Below are 22180 nucleotides of genomic sequence, written 5' to 3'. Positions count from 1 at the left end.
GGATAATTTGTAGCTGGGGAATAATCGCTCAGTTTATCATTTCCTTCTTTGTAGTTATATTCCTCTAATGGTGTTGTTGTAGGTTTTTGTATAGAACTGGGTAGTAATGTAAAATGGTCATGCATATGAGATGCAAATACCTATAACCAAGCAAACTCTGCTCTCTTTGTGTGGAAAGTGATGCTCATTTCTTATATTAAATAACCACTTTCCAAAGAGCTTGGAATGTGCAAAACTGTTCCCCAAATGAACATGTGTTGTGCTGTCCTCAGTGGCCTGTTGTTTTTTTTCTTTTTTTTCCTGCCTTTCTTCATCTTCCTCCTCTTCCTACCTTTCATCCTTCTCAGTATTAACAGTAGAAATAATGTTGCCTGGTGGAAGGAGCACAGGCCTGGGAGACAGGAGAACCTAGATTCTAATCCCAGGTCTACCAGTTGCCCGCTTTATGATATTGGGCAAGTCACTTAACTTCTCTGTGTCCTGCAGTACCAGTTCTCCCTCTCCTTTACATTATGAACCTCATGTGAGAAAGGAACTGTGTTCTTCCTGATTTTCTTATATTGACTTAGTACAGTGCTTGGTACCTAGAAAGTGCTTAACTAATACCCTTATTTTTATTATTACTAACATTTATTAGGCATTTACAATACTTACACAAAAATCATTTAAAAAAAGAATGGGCCCATGATCCACAAGGAGCTCATAATCTAAGTGGTGGTGGGTGGACATTTTAAACAATAAGAATATAATGTAAACCATAATAAAAACAAGTTAAAATACAATAATAAAGAAATCACCAAAACAATAAACCTTCAGGCTAAATAGTATTTGGAGGGAACAATCTTTGGGTATCTCACTGCTTCAGGCTAACAGTCATTAGTCTTCTTAGGCTTACCATCATTGTAAAGATTGGAAGGCAGCCCTCTCTGTCTTACAAAGCTTCCTACTAGAGAGCATACCAAAAAAAAAAAAAAGAGTGAGAGACAATCCCTGCCTTTGAAGCCCTTAAAAAATACTGGGGGAGTTAGCAGACATCAATTAATGAAGATACAATAATTGAGACTGAGACAATTGATAGACATAAATGGAGACAAATAGACACAAATTCATAAGTGAATGAGTGATATGGCTTTAAAGAAGGTGGGAAAATGAATCAAGAAGTACTTTCTGAAAGAAGGACTTTTTTAAGAAGGTTTGAAAAATGGGTTGGGGAGTAGGGGGCATTGTGGTTTGAGGAATCTAAGGGTGTTGCAGACAAGAGAACATCCTCCCCTTTTCATGACTTCACTTTTTCCTGCTCACCCTCTTTCTCCTTTTCTTGATCATATCATGCTATTCCCAAAGACTGTGCCCTGATCAATCTATAGTATCTTCTGAGCTTTAGCTGTTTGCAGAGCACTGTAGAGTTAATAGTCACAGTGTGCTCTATTCATTCATTCATTCAATGGTATTTATTGAGCACTTACCGTTCACAGAGCACTGTATTAAATGCTTGGTAGAATGCAATATAACAATAGACACATGCTCTAGTCGATTGCTGGTCAAGGACTTCATCCCCAGTCAATCATTGAGGTAATGAGTGGATTTATTGAGTGCCTACTGGGTTTGAAGTACTGTACTGAACACTTGAGAGAGTACAGCAGAAGCAAGAGTCATGACCGAGCTCTAGATAGGTCTGCCACTCAAAACAATCAGTTATCTATCCTATTGTACTCTCACAAGTGCTTAGTAAAGTGTTCTGCACGTATTAAGCACTCATTCGAATACCAGTGTTATTCTTGAAGCTCTTTGAAACTATACCACTGAGTATAATGTTTAAGAAGTGCTGCAAAAAAAAGCTCCAAAAATATGCCCAGATTCAGAGCAGATTTAGAGCATGGATTTAAGCATATTAAAACTTCCACTAGCATAGTTTTCACTAATAGTCTGTTTATTCCTTTCTAGTTGTGAATTTGCTCTTGTATCTGGTGTAGGGCAGTACAGAATTAGGATAATTTTCCAATATTATGTATCTGTATAGTCTAGAGGTGCAATTTCATTTATATTTGAGTTTTGATTTGTTTATAAATTTTACCCATGATTGATATGTCATGATAATCAAAACACCTTGTCCCTTTTTCTTACTGAGAAAGGATCTAAAGAAAGATGCATTGCTATTTGTGTCTCCCTCCTGATTCATTATGATGTTATTTTTAACATAATAGTTGTCAGACAGGGAAGCTTTTATAGGGTAAGATGTTTTTAGTGACATCAGTGTTGGCATTAATGGTACCTATGGGAACTGGATATCTTTGGCCTTTTTTTTCTTTCTCAAGAAAAGAGTGAAATTATGTATCTTTGTTCTGTTTAACCCAGGATGAATACAAACCAGAAAAAGCTTTGTCTGAAGATGATTTGAAAAACGCAGTGAGTGTGCACCATGCGCTGGCATCCAAGGCAACAGACTACGAGAAGAGACCAAATGTGTTAAAACTGAAAACAGCCGACTGGAGAGTCTTGCTTTTTCAAGCCCAGTATGTTTTGATCTGTTCATTTTTCTATTCATGCAGATAGGAGCAACGTGTTTTTATCATTTTTCACCAAGAAAAATTTTAACAGCCTTATCTGAAAAAGCAATGGGAGTGGTGGGTTGCTGTTATTACTCTGTCATTTTTTCATTTTTTCTTGCAATTCCTTCACTTTGGAGAGTGAGGAAAACCTCAAAAGAACTGGTACTGATAATCATAATATCGATGTTGGTGGAAGTGTTTGAGTAGTTACTATGTGTTAGACATTGGAGTAGATACAATTCAGTCAAATCAAATACAGCCCCTGGCTCACAGGGGTTCACAGTTTAAAGGGGAGAGAGAACAGATATTTAATACCCATTTTATAAATGAGGAAACTGGGGCAGAGAAAAGTTAAGGGACTTGCCCAAGGTCTCACAGCAGGCAAGTGGCAGAGCTGAGATTCAGACCCAGGTCTCCTGACTCCCTGCCATTCACTTTGGCCATTAAGCCACACTGGTGAATAGAGAAGAATAAAAAAAAAGCCTAAACCACAGGAGCAGATGGTGGGATTAGAAATGGAGTCAATGGGGTCCTTCAGATTGAGAGTCGGGCGCTTCACCCATTAGAAGAGGCCAAGTCTACAAAAAGGATGTAGAAGAAAAGAAGTTGTAGTGAATATGTTGAGACAACTGTTTGAATAGCACAATTTGGCAGAATGAAGGTCTGCAAGAAAGTGAAAGAGAGAGATGCCTGCAAAACTGTAGAGAACAGTGGTGAAGAATCCCAAAAGAAACAAAAGCTAAACCAGAGTTTTTTAGTCCTTTATGGATGGTGAAGCTGAAGAGGGTACAGATTGTTCTCTTGGCCTCAAAATTGGTAACAAGTGTGAGGCCTGTGTTTCATATAAGAGGAGGATTTAGTGACTCATCTGAATAAGGCAGTTTAAGTTTCAGCCAAGAGAGGGAAAACCACTGGGGATGGGAGAAGAATGTTGGTGAATGAAGAATTTGGAAAAGCCAGGGTTGATCAGTTTCTTCAGCATTTTGCCAAGAAACAGCACCAAGATTACACTACCAGAGAAATACTTTTGAGCCTGTTGAGTAGTATTATCAGCAAAAATGAAAAGTATTATTAGCTTTAGTGTAGGCTGGCCTAGTGGATAGAGCTGGGGCCTGGAAGTCAATAGGAAGCCAATGTTCTTGTCCCAACACAGTCACTTGACTCTTCTGAATGTACCCACTCCACCTATGCTTCTGACCCCACCCCTTCATACCTTTTTAGAACACTCACCCCCTCCCTTCTTCCCTCATTGACTGCCATCTTTTCACTTGCCAAAGGCTTCTTCCCCACAGCTTTCAAACATGTTTACATATCCCCATCCTTAAAAAAAAACCACTCCTTTGACCTCATGGCTCCCTCCAGTTATTTCCCAATCTCTCTCCTACCATTTCTCTCCAAACTTCTTGAGAGAGGTGTTTACACCTGCTGTCTCCAATTCTTTGTCTCCAATTTTCTCCTTGATCTCCTCCACTCAGGCTCCCACCCCCTTTATTCCATGGAAACAGTCTTTTCTAACATAAACCAATAACCATCTTCTTGCCAAATGTGACAGCCTCTACTCCATTCTAATACTACTAGACCTCTCAGCTACCTTCAACACTATAGACCACCCACTTCTCCTTGGCTTCACTGACACTGTCTTCTCTTGGTTCTCCTCTAATCTCTCTGAGTGCTTCTTTTTAGTTCCTTTTGTTGGCTCTTCCTCTGCCTTCCACCCTCTACAGTAGGGGTCCCTCAAGACTCAATTCTAGGTCAATCAGTCAATCAATGAATCAGTGGTATTTATTAAGCACTTACTATATGCACAGCCCTGTTCTAAGCAATTGGGAGAGTACAATACAAAAGAATTAGCAGAAATGTTCCCTGCCTATAGTGAGCTTGTAATCTAGTGGGGAGTTTATATTCCCCTTTTATTCTCCATGTTCACCCATTACCTTGGAGAACTCATTCACTCCCATGGGTTCAGCTACCATCTCGAGGCAGGTGATTCTCAAATCTACATTTCCAGCCCTGATCTCTTTCCTTCCCTGCAATCTTGTGTTTCCTTCTGCCTTCAGGACAACTCTACCTGGAGGTCCCACCAATACATCACACTAAAAATATGTCCAAAACAGAACTCCTTATTTTCCCACCCAAAATCTTTTCCTTCTCATATCTTTCCCATATCTGTAGACGCTACCACTAGGCTCCCTAACAAGCCCATAACCTTGGTGTTCTCCTTGACTCACCTCTCTTATTCCACCCACATAGTCAGTCTGTCACCAAATCCTGTCATTTCTATCTCCATAACATCTCCTAAGCACTTAGTACAGTGTTCTGCGCACAGTAAGTGCTCAATAGATATGATTGAATGTTTCCTCCACATCCAAACTATCACAATGGTCCAAGCATTTGTCCTCTTCCAACTTGACTACCACATCTACCACCTTGCTGACTTCCCTGCCTCCTGTCTCTCCCCATTCCAGGCCATACTTTCCTCTGCTGCACTGATTGTTTTTCTAAGAAAGGTCAGTCCATGTCTTTCCACTCCTCAAGATCCTCCAATGGCTCCCCATATGCCTCTGCATGAAACAGAAACTCCATAGTATCAGCTTTAAAGCACTCAATCAGCTCTCTTACCTCACTTAACTGATCTCCCACTGCAGGCCAGTCCACATACTTTGTTCTTCCAGTACTAGCTTACCCACTGTGCCCCAATCCTGTCTATCTCATCACCAGCCCTTTCCCATGTCCTCCCCCTAGCCTGGAACTCCCTCCCCTTCCATATACACTGGACCACCATTCTCCTTGACTTCAAAGTCTTATTAAGGTTACATCTCCTCCAAGAGGCCTTCCCTGATTAAGCCCTCTTTTCTCCAGCTCCCTCTCCCTGTGTGTAATCTATGCACTTGGATCTGTGACCTTTAGGCATTTGATAATCACCCTACCCTCAACCCTACAGCACTTATATACATATCTGTAAATTATATACTATAAATTACTTATATTAATGTCAGTCTCCCCCTCTAGACTATAAGCTTGTTGTGGGCAGGGAACATGTCTAAGTCTATTGTATTGTACTTTCTCAAGCACTTAGTACAGTGCTCAATAAATACTAGTGATTGATTGATTGATTGATTGCCATGTGTCCTTGGGCAAATCACTTAACTTCTACACCTTCCCTGTTCCCTTATGTGTAAAATGAGTTAAAATACCTCTTCTCCCTCCCATTTAGATTGTGTAGCCCATATGGGGCATGGTCTGTATCTGATTTGACTGTCTTGTATCTACTTCAGCTCTTGGAACAGAATAAGTGCTTAATAAATACCAGTGTTGTTATCTATAAAAGACACTCCAAAGAAATCAAATCAATGATGACAGAGTCAGAGGGAGTTAAGCAGAATTCTATGTTTGAATTCATTGATGAGAGATAATTTGTGGTCATTGTCAATTACCAATAGTCTTGCATGGTGTAGTGATAGAGCATGGGCCTGGGTTCTAATCCCAGTTCTGCCACTTGTCTCCTTCGTGACCTTGGATGATTTGCTTCACTTATCTGTGCCTCAGTTACCTCATCATTAAAATGGGGATTGAGATTGAGCCCCACGTGGGACAGGGATTATTCCCAACCCAATTTTCTCATATCCACCTCAGAGCTTTATACAATGCCTGGCACATAGTAAGCGCTTAACAAATACCATTATTATTATTAATTATTAATAATAATCAAATTTGGATCATTGTATCATTGTATTGTTGTGCATGGAATAGTGTTATGGATTAATGATATCAAGAAGATCCTGAGTGCCTCATTCTTACCAGGCTGAGAGTGATGAGTCTGATCTGGCCTGCCCTCTCCCATTTTAGCCTTTATTCATGCAAGCTGCTGATATGTGGCCTTACCCCCATTCAAAAACAAGATCAGGTGAAGATCTGTTGTATGTGAGTTCACCTCCCAGCAAGTAGGACAGGGTTTGGATTTGCACTGAACCTTTAACCTAAGCAAGGGTGAAGATTGAAAGTCTTTCCAAATCTTTTCAGCTACCTACTTTTCGTTGCCAGGGAAATTGCCAGTCAAGTGAAACTAAGCAAATCAAGCAATATCCTAACAGGACTAACTACATCCATCTCTCACAGGAACCCAGAGGAAATGCAAGCGTGGATAAACAAAATTAATTGTGTCGCAGCTGTGTTTTCTGCACCCCCATTTCCAGCAGCTATTGGCTCTCAGAAGAAGTTCAGCCGCCCTCTTCTTCCTGCCACTACCACAAAATTATCTCAGGTAAGTAGTTCTCCCAAAGATGTGATTGAAGTGTTGGTGAGAAGAAATTGCCTTGGATCGTTTTTCTGTAGGAGACAAAGAATCCAGTGGGTGTGTAGGATAGCACTAACAAAACAATATAGGTTTGCAGAGTCTAACACCCCTTACTCAACCAAACTAAAAATACTGACTTTGAGATAAAGGGTAGGAAAATGCATCACATTTGTTTTTTGAATAGGATTTGGGAAAGTGCTCTGTGATTTACAAAACCTAAATGGTGAGGCCCCTGATCTTAAGATGTGGTGTGGTCTAGTGGATAGAGCATGGGCCTGGGAGTCAGAAGGACCTGGGTTCTAATCTTGCCTCCACCCCTTGTCTGCTGTGTGATCTTGGCCAAGTTACTTCACTTCTCTGTGCCTCAGTTACCTCATCCATAAAATGGAGATTAAGACAGTGAGCCCGATGTGGGACAGGGACTCTGTCCAACTCAATTACTGTGTATCTACTCCAGTGCTGAATACAGTGCCTGGCACATAGTAAGCACTTAACAAATGCCAAAATTATTATTCTTATCATTATTATTATTATACAAGGTGAGCATCTGAAACCAGTCTCGTGCTGGAAGTGAGACTGCCTTTCAAATCCTCCTTTGTTCTATAGCCTCTGCTGTGGTGTTTCAAATCTGTAACTTCATTGTTATTTGTGCTACTCTGCTGAAAAAGGCAACTTCATTTTTGTATTATTTTTCGCCCTTTGAGAAATATTTTGCTATTTCTTGCATTTCATGGTAATTAGTGAAAACAACCATGGAAAGAGGGTAACTATCAATTGACCCAATATAATGACCTCTCTCCTTATGTTTTATCTCCACAATCCAGTCTAGCTGTTTTTGAACTAATTCACACTTCCTTTCAGTCAAATTCTCTAATAATTCAGTCATCTATTTTATACCTCTATCGAAATTGCACTTGTGTTAAAATTTTAGAGTATTTTGAAATTTGTAGTCAAATTCAAAAGTACCTTTCATCATTTTTGATAACTCTAATTTTGTTCATTAGAGTTTGTTTTTCTTTTTTTTTTACAATATCTTCTAAATTGCCCAATTGTATATATGTGCTTATTTTACTTGCAAGGGACAGATTTTTTCATAGTGCTCATTTCCAACAGTTATCATCAGTTTCTGGAGCCTCTCCCTTAACTAGTCTTTTCTAATCATTCTGATTTCTTTGATCTATTTATCAAACCTTTCCTTACCTTCTTAAACCTTTGTGCGAACATTATTCTGCCCTGCTTGGCTGTTGCCCTTTACCTTTTCATCACAGATGGCATTACCATGGCCTCCTACACCCCAAATCTTCTCCTCTCCATCCCATCATCAATCAGTTGGCTTCCAAGATGATTCTTCTTAGTATAATGTTTGGCACATAGTAAGTGCATAACAAATACCAAATAATTATTACTCTTGAATCTTTTCCTCCTCACTATCTGAGGAAAAACTGAAGAAACTGGATTTATTTAGCCTAGAGAAAAACAAACTAAAGGTGTGAACTAGAGACAGGGAGACATATTTCAGCACTTTAAAAATGAAAGGCTAATGAAGGGATGATTGGGAGCTTGGTGGCTTCACTTGAAATCCAAGGAATACATTTAAATGGCAGGTATCTAAATTGCCTATTAGGATGAATTTCCTCTCTGAAATTTATTTTTTTCTTAAAAAGTATTTGACAAGCCCTTACTATGTGCCATGCACTGTACTAAGCGTGGAGGTAGATACAAGCTAATCAAGTTGGACACAGACCATTTAATAATTAACAATAATGATAACTGTGGTATTTGTTAAGCGCTTACTATATGTCAGGTACTGTACTAAGTACTGGGGTGGATACAAGCAAATCAGGTTGGACACAGTCCCTGTCCCATGTAGGGCTCACAGTCTTAATCCCCATTTACAGATGAGATAACTGAGGCACAGAGAAGTTAAGTGACTCACCCAAGATCACATAGCAGAAACGTAGCAGGGCCAGGATCAGAACCCCGGTCCTCTTACTCCCAGGCCTATGCTCTTTCAAGGTCATGCTGTTTGTTTATGGTTATGTGAAGTACAGGAATCACTGCTATCAAGGAAGATTCTGGAGTCTCCCTCAGAGGGAATTTTTTTAGGGTTAGCTCTTTAAGGAAAGACATGACTGCTAACTGTTGTACTATACTCTCCCAAGTGCTTAGTACAGTGCTCTGCATATAGTAAACACTCAGTAAATGCTATTGATTGATAAAGAGGTCTGTTCCCCTGAATTTCAATCCAGTCCTGAAAGTCTGGGCCTTTGTGATAGAAAATGAACTGGTCCTTTACATAAATCCATCTTCCCTACACTACTAGTACAATTACTGAACTCCACCTGCTGATTCAGTTCCTCTGAGGTTGTATCCCACACATTTATTGATGTCATCAGCATTGTTTGTCTTTTTTTAATGAAATAGGGACTTTTACAGTCCAGGCTTCATCAGTGTGTCCACCTTACTCATTCATTTGTTTTCCTAATCATTTAGACTCTCTTCACCCAGAGCATATTCTTTCTGGCAATCAATGCATCTTCCCTTCCTATGGTACAGCATGGAAAAACACCCCAAGCTTTGTAGTTCACCTGCCAGGGGAAATGCAAACAGGAGTAGAATCAGATAACTGGTTTTAGTTAAGGGAGCTTAAAATAGGGTTAAATTTTCAAAGATGATTTAAAGAAGTACATGCAGGCTTTCCACTTTGTGAGCTAGAGGAGATGCCAGCAGATTTTTCCATTTGTACAGAATAAAATATGAATTTCTGACTGTAATTTGAGGAGTGATCATGAATGCTAGACACCAGAGAGAGGGGGAAAGAATTGAAATATTTTTATTGTTGCCTACCCCGTTAGTTTAAGCTCCTTATGGGAGAGGAGCTCATCACTTCTTTCTGTTGTGCTTTTCCAGGTTAGTACGGGACATGGCATCCAGTGATCACTCAATAATTGGTACTACTGGTACTACTACTAAATTAAGCCATTGTAGACAAGTACCCAACTTTATATACAGTCTGGTTTCACAACTCTTCAGTTCATGTGGAATTTTTTCCGTTTGGTAACATGAATTCCCAGGATGTTTACCATTTGCTGCTAATATACCTCTAAAATATCAAAGGAAAGGCTCATGACGGTTTCAGTCATCCAGTCGGTCGACAGCAGGGATAGTTAGACACATGAGTTTTCTCACCCCCACCCACCCACACAGACAAAAATCTCAGCATCAGAAGCATCATCTTCTAAGTTGGACAGCTACATGTCTAAATGATAGAATAATGCATCGCGGTAAGAGTCCCCCACCATTAAAATGCAAAACTGTAATGGAAAATAATTAACATCCTGATTTTTTTTTAATTGTGAGAGACACTTCGTAAAGCAAAAATAAAACAAATATTCAGCTGTCCTGTTATTTACTGATTTTTCCTTAATGCATCCATGAATGCTATCCAAAACATTAACTTCAATTATTAAACATGATTGTTGTCAGAACTGTTTAGTTCAAACTGCAATCAATATTCATTTCTGAACAATTGTCCTATGTACCTGGATTTACTTTCTCGTTATTTTTCATGAGTACATTTTCTTTTTCCCAGGAAAAACAAAGGTTAAACCCAAACATTTGCAGTGCTGCATATTAGTGTAGAACTGAGGCAGAGCTAGAAAAAAAAGCAACACGGTGAATTTGGCTAGATCCCTATCCTAACATCTGCCTGGGGCAGGACTTTCTAGTTCAACTTGTAAAATTTCATCTCAGCTTCTCTAGGTAATAGTTAAGTATCCACAATGTGGGACACTGATTAATTCCAAAAAGGTCTGTGTGAGTCAGGTGAACGCAGTAGCATTAGGGTTTATAGTACAGTACATTTCACCCAGTGGGTTCTCAGGAAATACCTTTGCTACTACTGCTGTTACTTCCCTTGGATAACTCAGAGGTAAGGCCTGTATGAGCAGGGAATTTTTCTGTTTATTGTTATAGTGTACTCTCCCAAGTGCTTAATGCAGTGCTCTGCACCCTGTAAGTGCTCAATAAATACTGCCTGACTGACTGTAACAGGACCCCAAAAGCATTTATTTTTTGAGTTTGGGGAAATCCCTCAGCACTTTAGCTTAGCAAAGGAAGCAGCATGGCCTAGTGGAAAAAGCATGGGCTTAGAAGTCACAGGACTTGGGTTCTAATCACACCTCTGCCACTTGTCTGCAGTTTGGTCTTGGGCAAGTCACTTGACTTCTCTGTGCCTCAGTTTCCTCATCTGTAAAATGCGGATTAAATTCCTGTGTTCTTCCTCCTTCTCAAACTAAACATGTACAAAACAGAGCTCACCATCTTCCCAACCAAACCTTGCCTGCCCCATCTTTCCCATCACCGTAGACAATACTACTATCCTATCTCACAAGCCCACATAACCTAGGCATTTTCCTTGACTCATTTATCTCATAAAACACAAATATTCAATCTGTCACCAAATCCTGTCAGTTCTACCTTCAGAGCATTGCAAAAATCCACCCTTTTCTCTCCATCCAAATGCCTACTATGCTAATCCAAGCACTTATATCCCACCTTGACTACTGCATCAGTCTCTTCACTGACCTCCCAAACTCCTGTCTCTTCCCACTCCAGTCCATACTTTACTGTGCTAGCCTGAATCTTTTTTTTAAAAAAAGTTCAATCCACATCTCTCCACTCCTCAAGAGCCTCCAGGGGTTGGCCTTCCACTTCTCCATCAAACAGGAATTCCTTATCATTCACTGTAAAGCACTCAATCAGCTAACCCCCACCTACCTTACCTCACTGATTTCATACTACAATCCAGCCCACACACTTGATTCCTTTAGTGCCAACTTGCTCACTGTGCCTCAATCTTACCTATCTCACTTCTGATCCCTTTCCCATGTCTTTCTTCTGGCTTGGAATTTCCCTCCCACTCCAAATAAACCTGTCCACCACCCTTCCCCACCTTCAAAGCCTTATTATGGTCACATCTCCCAGAGGTCTTCCCTGATTAAGCCCTCTTTTCTTTAACTTCTCCTTTCTGTGTTGCTTATGCAGTTGAAGCTATATACCCTTTGAGCACTTGATATTTATCCCATCCTCATCTCCACAGCACTTATGTATATATCTTCAATTTATTTATATTAATGCCTGTCTCCCCCTCTAGACCATAAGCTTCTTGTGGGCAGGAAGGGTGTCTACCAACTCTTGCACTGTGCTCTCCTAAGTGCTTAGTTCAGTGCTGTCCACACAGTAAACACTCAATAAATGCAATTGATTGATTGCAAGGCTAAATAAATACCACTGGTTCATTGAATCATATATAAAATTTCAAGGGGCACTTTAGCAAAGATTTAACTATATTTCAAATATATATCAGTGGTGTTTCTTAAATTTACTAATTTTGAATATCTGTTTAAAAATTCTATCTCATGTATGTTATGATTTCAAAAACCCAAGTTCTTTTTATTAATCCTTTCCTTATTCTCTGGGGTGTACAAATGCCTTCTCGGCTTTCTCCTGCTTTTTTGTCCATGAAGCATCATCCTTTATTCTGCTTTTTCTGCATGTATCTCCTGAACTTTTAGTCAGAGACATATATTATTTTAGGCTCCTTTCACATTGTCATTTCTACTACAAATTGAATTTTGCTAAACTTGAGTACTCAAAAACTCAATAGGAAGGAAGATCCACTAGAAAAAAAAGTAAAACCAAAGAGGCAAAAGACTCTAGGGAGACAGGCTATTCTTCAAAAAGACAGTCTTGGAGGCTGAGGAACAAATTAGAAATGATAAGAATGTCAATTTGGTGGAGCCCAGAAGTCTACAATAGCCCAAGAATAGAGACAAAACTTGTGATTTGCACAGGTCACCAAAGAGTATGATGAGATAGCATGGATATGTAAGGGCAGATGGGCAAAATTTAAAAACGTTATTACTAGAAAGAAGCAACTACCCTGAGAGTAAAAGGAAATAAAAGAAATCCAAAAAACTATTCAATCACATTAGGTTAAAGAGGACTCAAGAGACTGTGGCCCCTAGTAGATAAAGACAAACTGATAGAGATATGTGAATCGCTCATTCAATCAATGTATTGATCAAAACAGTTCTGTGCATGTACATGGAATCAGTTAAAGGTGTATGTATTTTAATGGGAGTTTATCTTATTCTGGTTTCATCAGGAAAGGTACCCTCACATTACAAGAAAACGGTTATTATTGTGTCCAGTTCTGGTCTCTGGACTGTAATAAATGTGAAAATTGTAAGGTCCACCAAAGAGAAAGTGATTAAAGGGCTGGAAGATATGGCCTATGAGGTTGTTTAGACTGTAGAAGAAAGACTGAGGGGTGACTTAGTAAATGCCTTTAAGTATATGAGTGTTTTTTATAGACATCTTTACCATCTCTTCCCCTGTACATGGAGGCTGAACAAGGGCTTAAATTAAAGCTGGAGATGTGTCACTAGACTGTTAGCTTCATGATTGTCAGAGTGATAAAACACTGTAAAGGGCTACAAAGGGAGATTGTGGCATTTCCAACCCCGCAGAACTACAAGAGAATAACAGTGTCTGTCCTAACTGCTTTGACCATTCACATGTCTGAAAACAGAAGGCTGGACTAAAGGGATCCTCTGAGGCTCCTCTAGGATCCCCCATATGTCAATATTTCTTAGATTCAGTTGTTTGTAAAGTGATGTCATACCCTTGTCTCAATCAATCAATAGTATTTATTGAGTGCTTACTGTGTACAGAGCACTGTGCTAAGCGCTTGGGAGAATACAATATAATATAATAATAGTGGCATTTATTAAAGCGCTTACTATGTGCAAAGCACTGTTCTAAGCTCTCGGGGCGATAGAAGGTGATCAGGTTGTCCCACGTGGGGCTCACAGTCTTAATCCCCATTTTACAGATGAGGTAACTGAGGCACAGAGAAGTGAAGTGACTTGCCCAAAGTCACACAGCTGACAAGTGGAGGAGCCGGGGTTTGAACCCATGACCTCTGACTCCAAAGCCCATGCTCTTTCCACTGAGCCAATATAAAAGAGTTAGTAAAAAAAGTTCCCTGCCCAAAAGGAGCTCGTAGTCTAGCAGGATTATTTTAACAAGTGACTCTCCATGCTTTAGTAATCTCTGCTTCCAAAGAGGCAATTTTATGTCATTTTAATTTTCAGTGGTTACAAAGAAAAGAATAAAAAGTGCCCTTTAGAGTTCTTCACATGTTTGTGTATACCATTGTCGGGTTCACAAGGCAGGTTTCAGTCAATCAATAGTATACATCGAGCCCCTACTGTGTATAAAGCACTATACTTAGCACTTAGGAGGGTAATAATACTAAGAATAACAATTATGGTATTTGTTAAGCACTTACCATGTGCTAAGCTCTATTCTAAGCGCTTGGGTAGGTACAAGGTAATCAGGTTGTCCCTCGTGGGGCTCACAGTCTTTATCCCCATTTTACAGATGAGGTGACTGAGGCACAGAGAAGTTAAGTGCCTTGCCTAAAGTCACATAGCAGACAAGGGGCAGAGCCAGGATTAGAACCCATGTCTTCTGACTCCCAAGCCCGTGCTGTTTCCACTCAGCCATGCTGCTTCCAACTGAGACCCACTCCCACAGCACTTATATAAAAATCTGTAAATTATTGCAGTGTCTGTCTCCCCCAGTAAATTTTAAGTTCCTTGTGGGCAGGGATCAGATCAACAGCTCTAGTGTATTCTTTCAAGGTACTGTGCTCTACACATAGAAAGTGCTCAGTGAATACCACTGACTGATTAATCTTTGGCACCACTCAGCCACTGGACCCATCTTCAATGCAGATGCTGTCAAAAATCCAATACACTAAGTTCTCCTATAATCACTCTTGCAAAACCTCACATGTAAGGAAAAGTTGCACAGCAATGCCTCTGTTGTAGTTTCCCAAGACTATAGATTGCATTGCAATGAATCAATCAATTTTATTTATTGAGCACTTATTGTATGCAGTGCTCTGTACTAAGCACTTGGGAATGTACAATACAACATTTCCTGCCTTCAGTGAGATTACAATCTAGAGGTGATACAAATATTAACATAAATGAGGGATATGTTAATTAGAGCTCCAGGGCTCTAATTCACCCCAAGGAGGGGTGAATAAAGGGTGAAAATCGAAATGCAAAGGTGATGCAGAAAGGAGTATTTGCAACCAGCTATACTCTGTACTCCAGAGCAAAGCACACAAGAAACATATTTAATATTGCAGCACACCAAGCTCGTATCAACTTTGTGGTGTCAGGATGACATCCCCTAATTCCCTTATTTAATTCTAGTCAAACCGCCTATTGAAAACCTAGGCTTAGGGAGAAATGAACATATAGAAATGACCAGAACACCTAGGAAATTAAAGTATCTTGAACAAGTCATGTGTGTTAGAGTCTTGACTTGGGTGAATACAAAAAACAGTGGAGGCCTCAAAAAAACAAGATCTCTATCCACAAGAATATACAAACCCAAAGACTAACTTGGAATTTTGGAATGACTAATTTCAGCTCTGATGAAGAAATAACCCATTTGATTAAAAAAAATTAGTGTAAAACTTAGAGAATGGTATAATGCATATTTAAATGTTGGGAGAAAGTGTGGAAAATGCAATGTGTATACATTTTGGTAGGGATGAAATTTCTTAGCATGCTGCAACAATTATCTGGGCCCCAGGATTATTCAATAAGGAATATTAATTTGATATTATAGAATAATTGTATAAAAATAAATTAGCCAGAAAAAATGTAAATCAGTAATGTAATTTGCCTCTATTTCTCTTTAACATACCAGGTATGTTTTTTTTTCCCAAATCATTTAAGTAATCACATGTAACTTAAGTTGGTGGCCATAGATTAGGGGCTCTCTATTGTCCTCAAATATTGCTTTATAAATATTCTTAGAGTGAGTTGCTCATTAAACAAAAACCAAGGCAAGACTAATGCAAGAAGCAGCTTTGCTCAATGGAAAGAGCCCGGGCTTAGGAGTCAGAGGTCATGGGTTCAAATCCCAGCTCCGCCAATTGTCAGCCGTGTGACTTTGGGCAAGTCACTTCACTTCTCTGTGCCTCAGTTACCTCATCTGTAAAATGGGGATGAAGACTGCGAGCCCCACGTGGGACAATCTGATCACCTTATATCCTCCCTAGCACTTACAACAGTGCTTTGCACATAGTAAGCACTTAACAAATGCCATTATTATTGTTATTATTATATTTTGGGTAGTTGCTATTCATTTGAATAAGTAATTGATTCAGTAACAAAAGAAGAAAAGGATTTTAAAGAACCAAGAAGAGCACAGAAAACAACAAAAAGCATTAGTGTTTGTTAAAAAAAATAATGTGTAGATCAGAAAAATTACATCCAAAAACTATGTGGTAATTTTGCTAATTTATGATCACATGATAAGAGCACAGAAAACAACAAAAAGAGCATTAGTGCTTGTTGAAAAAATATGTGTAGATTAGAAAAATTACATTCAAAAACTATATGGTAATTTTGTTAATTTATGATCACATGATAGTCATACTTAACCAAGAAAAAAATTATTTGTTGAACATCTGGCTTATATAATTTCCATATGTAATTCATTCAGGTGTCTCATTTGCACATGTAAAATTGTCCCAGAGTGGATTCAGGCAATTCGAATGTATGAGACCGATATGACACAGAGCAGAAAGATTCACAGAGGTTTTCAAGGCAAGTGAATTCTCATCTGTTGGTCAGGCAGGCATGTCCAGGCAAGAGGCTGGTAGGAGATTTGGCTGCAGCATGGCCAGATGAAAAGAGGTCAGGCCTAGGAATAAAAAAACTCTGGGTTCTAATCCCGGCTCTGCTACTTGTCTGCTGTGTGACCTTGGACAAGCCATTTAATTTCTCTGTGCCTCAGTTACCTCATCTTTAAAGTGGAGCTTAATACGTGAGCCCCTTGTGGGACAAGGACTGTATTCAACTTGATTAGCTTGTATCTACCCCAGGACTTATTATAGTACCTGGAACATAGTAAGCACTTAACAGATATCATAAAAAAAAACCAAGAAGAACATGTGGGTTCTAATCCTGGCTGTACTACTGGCCTTCTGTATGACCTTGGGCAAGTCACAACTTGTCTGTGCTTCAGTTCCCTCAAATGTAAAGTGGGGATAAAATACCTGTTCTCCCTCCTACTTAGACTGTGAGCCCCTCCTGGGCCAGGGAATTCATCCAACCTGCTTATCTTATATCTTCCCTAGTGCTAAGTACAATGCTTGGCACATAGTAAACACTTAACAAGTACCACAATTGTTATAATTTAAATGGCAATGGAGTAACTCTAAAACTAAGGAGATAAAATGGACAATACCTGAAATCAGTCAGTCAATAGTATTTGAGTGCCTACTGTCTGAGAGCACTTTACTAAGCATTTGGGAGAGTACAGTGAAGTTAGTATGCATGATCTCTGTCCTCAGAGAGTTTACAATCTAGCAAGAGGGAGAGAGACATTAAATTAATTAAAGATAGAGGGAAGAAGAAAAAGGATGTACATAAATTAGTAATAGAGAAGCAGTGTGGCTCAGTGGAAAGAGCACGGGCTTGGGAGCCAGAGGTCATGGGTTCTAATCCCGACTCCTCCACTTGTCAGCTGTGTGACTTTGGGCAAGTCACTTCACTTCTCTGTGCCTCAGTTACCTCATCTGTAAAATGGGGATTAAGACTGTGAGCCCCACGTAGGACAACCTGATCACCTTGTGTCCCCCCAAGCGCTTAGAACAGTGCTTCACACATAGTAAGTGCTTAACAAATGCCATCATTATTACTAATAGACATGTAAGATATATACATGAGTCCTGCAGAAGTATGTGAGAACACAGGTGCTCAGGTGGCTCAGGAGGGGTTGTGTCATTTGGTAGGATAAAAACCTGGGGAGATTATTAATTGGAGAAGACCTCCTGTGGGAAGTGATTCTAGAAGGACTTCGAAGTTGAGGAGAGGTCTGTCAGATTTGAAGGAAGGAGGTAGATTTCAGGCAGAAAAGGGTGTGTGCAAGAAGTAGGTGATGGTAGGGGGTAAAAGGCACAGATAAAAGGGACAGAATGATATACTAGAAAAAATGGTCTGGCAGAATAAAGAGAGAGAGACTGGAGAGAGGAGAAAGTGGAGGCAGGAAGTCCAATGGGGAGGCTGATGAGGAAGTCAGAAGGAACAAACATGCTTCATTATAGCATGACCAGATGGTATTTATTGAGCACTTAGTATTTATTTATTTGTTTATTGATCACTGCACGAAGAGTTTGGGAGAGTATAGTTTAGCAGAGTTGGTAGCTGTGGTCCTAGATCTCAAATGAACAGGAAGAATATTTCCTGATTGCAGCAGTGCCTGTCACAAGAAGGCATGGAAACGTGGAAAGCCCGTAGCCAAACATTGTGGTACAGGGAAAGACAAAGGAGGGCAGCATGGCTCACAGAATTGAGGAATAAACCAGAAACCTTGAGAAATTTAACCCAAGTTTTCAAAGATCTTAAGCAACTCCCTTTGAGCACTTTTGGTACTTTGGAAGGAACATTAACCTGGATGATTCAGTGGAGTGCTGCCTGCCTCAAGGACACACTGTCTAAATTTACTATGCTGGAATAATTGAGCTCCCAGTTTAATAAGCTATTCTGTTCTCCTGGTTGATCTCAGCCAAATGACTCAGCTTACATTAACTCCTGCATTTTGTACATGTAAATTGAAGGGTCTAAGAGGCCTTGGCCAGGACTAAATAGCTGTTAGACCATGGGTGAGCCCTTCCCAGTGATAAATGGGGTCAAAATAACCTTGCAGTCAGGAGCAGCAGTATGGTTAGGAGAAGGAAGATAAAAAAGGAGAGTCAAAGCAAGCTCAACTTTTCAATGAATTGAAGTCTTCACAGAGAGGCAGCTTTGCCTCATGGAAAGAGCAAGGGATTGGAAGTCAGCAGACCTGACTTTCAAGACTGTCCTTGGTAGTGTGACCTTGGACATACCCTGTAATCTCTCTAAATTTCAAATCCCTTGTCTGTAAAATGGAGATGATAGATAGGGAGGGACCATGTCCGATCTCATACTGTTGAATCTACAGCAGCGATTAGCCCAGAGCAAGTACTTAATAAATGCAACAATTGTTATTGTCATATTTCCATCAAAGTTAATGCTTCTTCAATGCCAGGTTTTCAGGCAGGTTATTTTTCCCTTTTGAGTTTCCTTTCCTGATTTTTTTTTTTTGAATACTCAACTACCTAATATTTTTCTGCAGGATGAACAGCTGAAATCCCATGAGGGCAAGCTAAAACAAATTTCCACTGAACTGACCGAACACCGCTCTTATCCACCCGACAAGAAAGTTAAAGCCAAGGAGATAGATGAATACAAACTGAAAGATCACTACCTTGAATTTGAGGTACGTTTGAAATAATTGGAATAAATGAAATGAGTGCTGGTCTCAGAAGTCAGAACACATAGCATCATTAAGCTAGTCAAAGATGTGGAACCATGCAGTGCATTTTTACATCATCATCATCATCATCATCAATCGTATTTATTGAGCGCTTACTGTGTGCAGAGCACTGTACTAAGCGCTTGGGAAGTACAAATTGGCAACATATAGAGACAGTCCCTACCCAACAGTGGGCTCACAGTCTAAAAGACTGATTTACAGAATCAGTGGCTTCGAGACAAAGAAATGGCTGGTGTCATCCAACATTAGCTAGGGTACCTCAAGAGGGATCAGTCCTCCCAGATATTTTATCAGGCTATTGAATCATTTTATATTTGTGGCTCTTTTTTGCCTGGGTTGTGGGGCCCATACTGTTTATTATTTTATTTCAAAGTGAAGGCTAATTCAGGGATGACTTGGAGTGTGGCTAGGGCATAAAGCACCTACTTTGTTAAAAGGTGGACGTCTTTGTCATCATCATCAATAGTATTTATTGAGCGCAAACTGGGTGCAGAGCACTATATTAAGCACTTAGTCTTCCCATTATCTAGAAGTTCATCTATGAGTATATCTTTCTTCTCATTGTCAGATAGCACATCTATTGGCTGGGACTGCAGAGAACCAACCATCTCTTTGAGAGGACTTGAATCTTCTCAGAGGAAATCTAGCCCTCCATGCCAGACAGGGTTATGGGAAGAATGCTGGCCTCCAGTTCTGTCCCAGAACCTGCCTCATTAACCACAAATCAGCGGGTCTATTCAACTGACAGCTAGCTAGGTAGCTATTTCAGCCCCTAGTCTTTCCTTGTCACTCTACTCGTGTCCTGGGGAGCTGAATGGCAGTTCCTGGGGTGCAGCTAGACTAGTAGAAGGAAGACAGGAACAGAGAGCAGAAGGCCCCAGTCCCAGGAAATAGGATTCAATTTAGATGGATTCCTGAGTCAATCAGTGGGCACACATGAAAATACAGCTCCCTCTAAACTGCAGACTCTCTGTGGGCAGAGAACGTGTCTATGAACCCTGTTCTATTGTACTCTCCCAAGAGGTTTAGTATAGTCCTCTGCACACAGTAAGCGCTCGCTAAATGCCACTGATTGATAGTTGTATGGCCCAGGGAGCATGGGATGACATCTTCAACTTACTTCCTGAAATGTTACAATCAAATTCACGGTGGCCCATTCCATTATGTTTGGTGTAAAAGGGAAGTCAGATACAGTTGTGTCCTTAAAAGCATGTAGGATTTTCCTTTGGAAACAGATTTTGCGTCCAATCCTTGCACATCCAGCCACTGTGTACCTTTTTACTCTCCTAGAGTTATTTTCTTCTTCCTTTGCAATCAAGATTTGTTTGAATAAAGCTTGGGAGGTAGTATATGGAGAATATGTGGGAGGAAAGGAGCATTTGACTCAGTGGCTTTTGCCCCTTTTTAATAAAGCCATGAATGGGGAAGTGACTTAGGAATATTGTGACCCTTTCAAATGTTGCGGATCTTGCCCAAAATTTAGGATCACCAGTTCAATTTTGTCTCTGTAGTATTTTGGCTAGGCCTAATCTTAAGCCCACAAAGAGGTATTCCTAAGTGACCACAAAACATCTCAAATGTTGCTTAATGAACAAGTGGTCAAATACCATTCTTAAAATTTGTGGGTTATTATTTCTGTGTGTCCTTTAGTTGGTGGTGGAGAGCCAATTTTTAGGAAGACATATTTTGTAGAAACTCTCTTTTCCTCACTGGGGAGCCTTCTAGATTCCTTGCAAGTCCAAGACTTCCTGTTTTGAAAAATTAGTGATAGTAACACAAGTGAGCAATTCATATGCATAGTGCAGATGAGAAATACCATGCATATAGGGTTGCATTAGGGGGCAGGACTGCCCACTGGGGCAGCTGCAGCCAGAGCCCTAGAGTCCCTAAGATTTTAGGGGCCCATTTTTCATGGTGTGGGCTTCCCCTGCAGTTTTCCACACTCAACATAACTCCAGACCCATCTCTGGATGGGGCTCTCGCTGAAAAAAATCAGCAGACAAGTCTGGTTCTGAAAGTGTTTGGCTCTGAAAGAGTTCTCAATGTGTGTGTCCTATCATTAGGACAATAAATCCCATAAATAACTATTAGTAAATCACTTTCACAGTTGTTAGATATAGGTGGGAGGAAGTAGGAGCCCTACTGGTGAACTCCACTACTTTAATCATCAAAAGGGACATTTGAGAGGCAGTGAACACAAGGGAACTTCCCCTTGCCTGCTATATGGGAGGAATGCCTTCTCATTCTTTTGCATCCAAGTCACATCTGGAAGTCATCTGCTATTCCAATGCATTTTTAGAAGAATCAGGAGATGCCCCTTCCCATTAAATAGTTTTTTTTTTTTCTCAAGCGTGCTCTTTCTTGAGGAATGGGAGTTGGCATTGGCAAGAAGCAATCTTAATAGTTCACACTTCTGTGGGGACTGTCATCCACAGATTCTATTTCAACTTCACACACATTAATTAACTCTTACAACACTTGGGTCCCTTGTTTTCAGCACCTTGCCATTCTCCATCTGCTAGATTCCAAAGGGTATCTTTTTGTCCATGAGTGGTGATAATGACCATGAGACACTGGGATGGGTACTTGCCACTGGCCAGCTGTGCAGACACATTTCATTCCCTAGAAAGTGATCTGTCAGGGAAACCATGTTGGTCTTTCCTAATGTGGAATAACCTGGAGCTCTTGACAGTGAGCCCCAAAGAAGTTTCAGTTCGCACTTTGAAGCCTTGTGTAATGACAGGAGGAACCAGGCTACAGGCATATCAGGTTTCTAATAAAAGCTGACGACACGCCCTTTAGCACTATTCTACGTCAGCCCTTTCATCAACCCTATTTATACCATCGTAGGCTATATCAAACTACATTCGGCCAAAAGTGT

At 40.1% G+C, this 22180-nt stretch overlaps 1 protein-coding gene across 2 annotated transcripts in view; it reads left to right on the top strand.

Moving 5' to 3' along the window:
* The window catches only part of PSD3 (pleckstrin and Sec7 domain containing 3), a 417136-nt gene that overhangs the window by 373240 nt on the left and 21716 nt on the right, over nt 1-22180 (top strand). For both annotated transcript variants that reach the window (XM_038746337.1, XM_038746336.1), the window contains 3 exons: nt 2356-2513; nt 6666-6810; nt 19099-19242. In XM_038746337.1, the coding sequence (XP_038602265.1) occupies nt 2356-2513; nt 6666-6810; nt 19099-19242 (447 nt within the window). The remainder of the gene's footprint in view (nt 1-2355; nt 2514-6665; nt 6811-19098; nt 19243-22180) is intronic.

The sequence above is a fragment of the Tachyglossus aculeatus genome, chromosome 5, assembly GCF_015852505.1.
Source record: "Tachyglossus aculeatus isolate mTacAcu1 chromosome 5, mTacAcu1.pri, whole genome shotgun sequence".
In the NCBI taxonomy this organism is placed as follows: Eukaryota; Metazoa; Chordata; class Mammalia; order Monotremata; family Tachyglossidae; genus Tachyglossus; species Tachyglossus aculeatus.
Note: the sequence above shows the minus strand (reverse complement) of the source record. Positions and strands in the feature narration are given on the sequence as shown.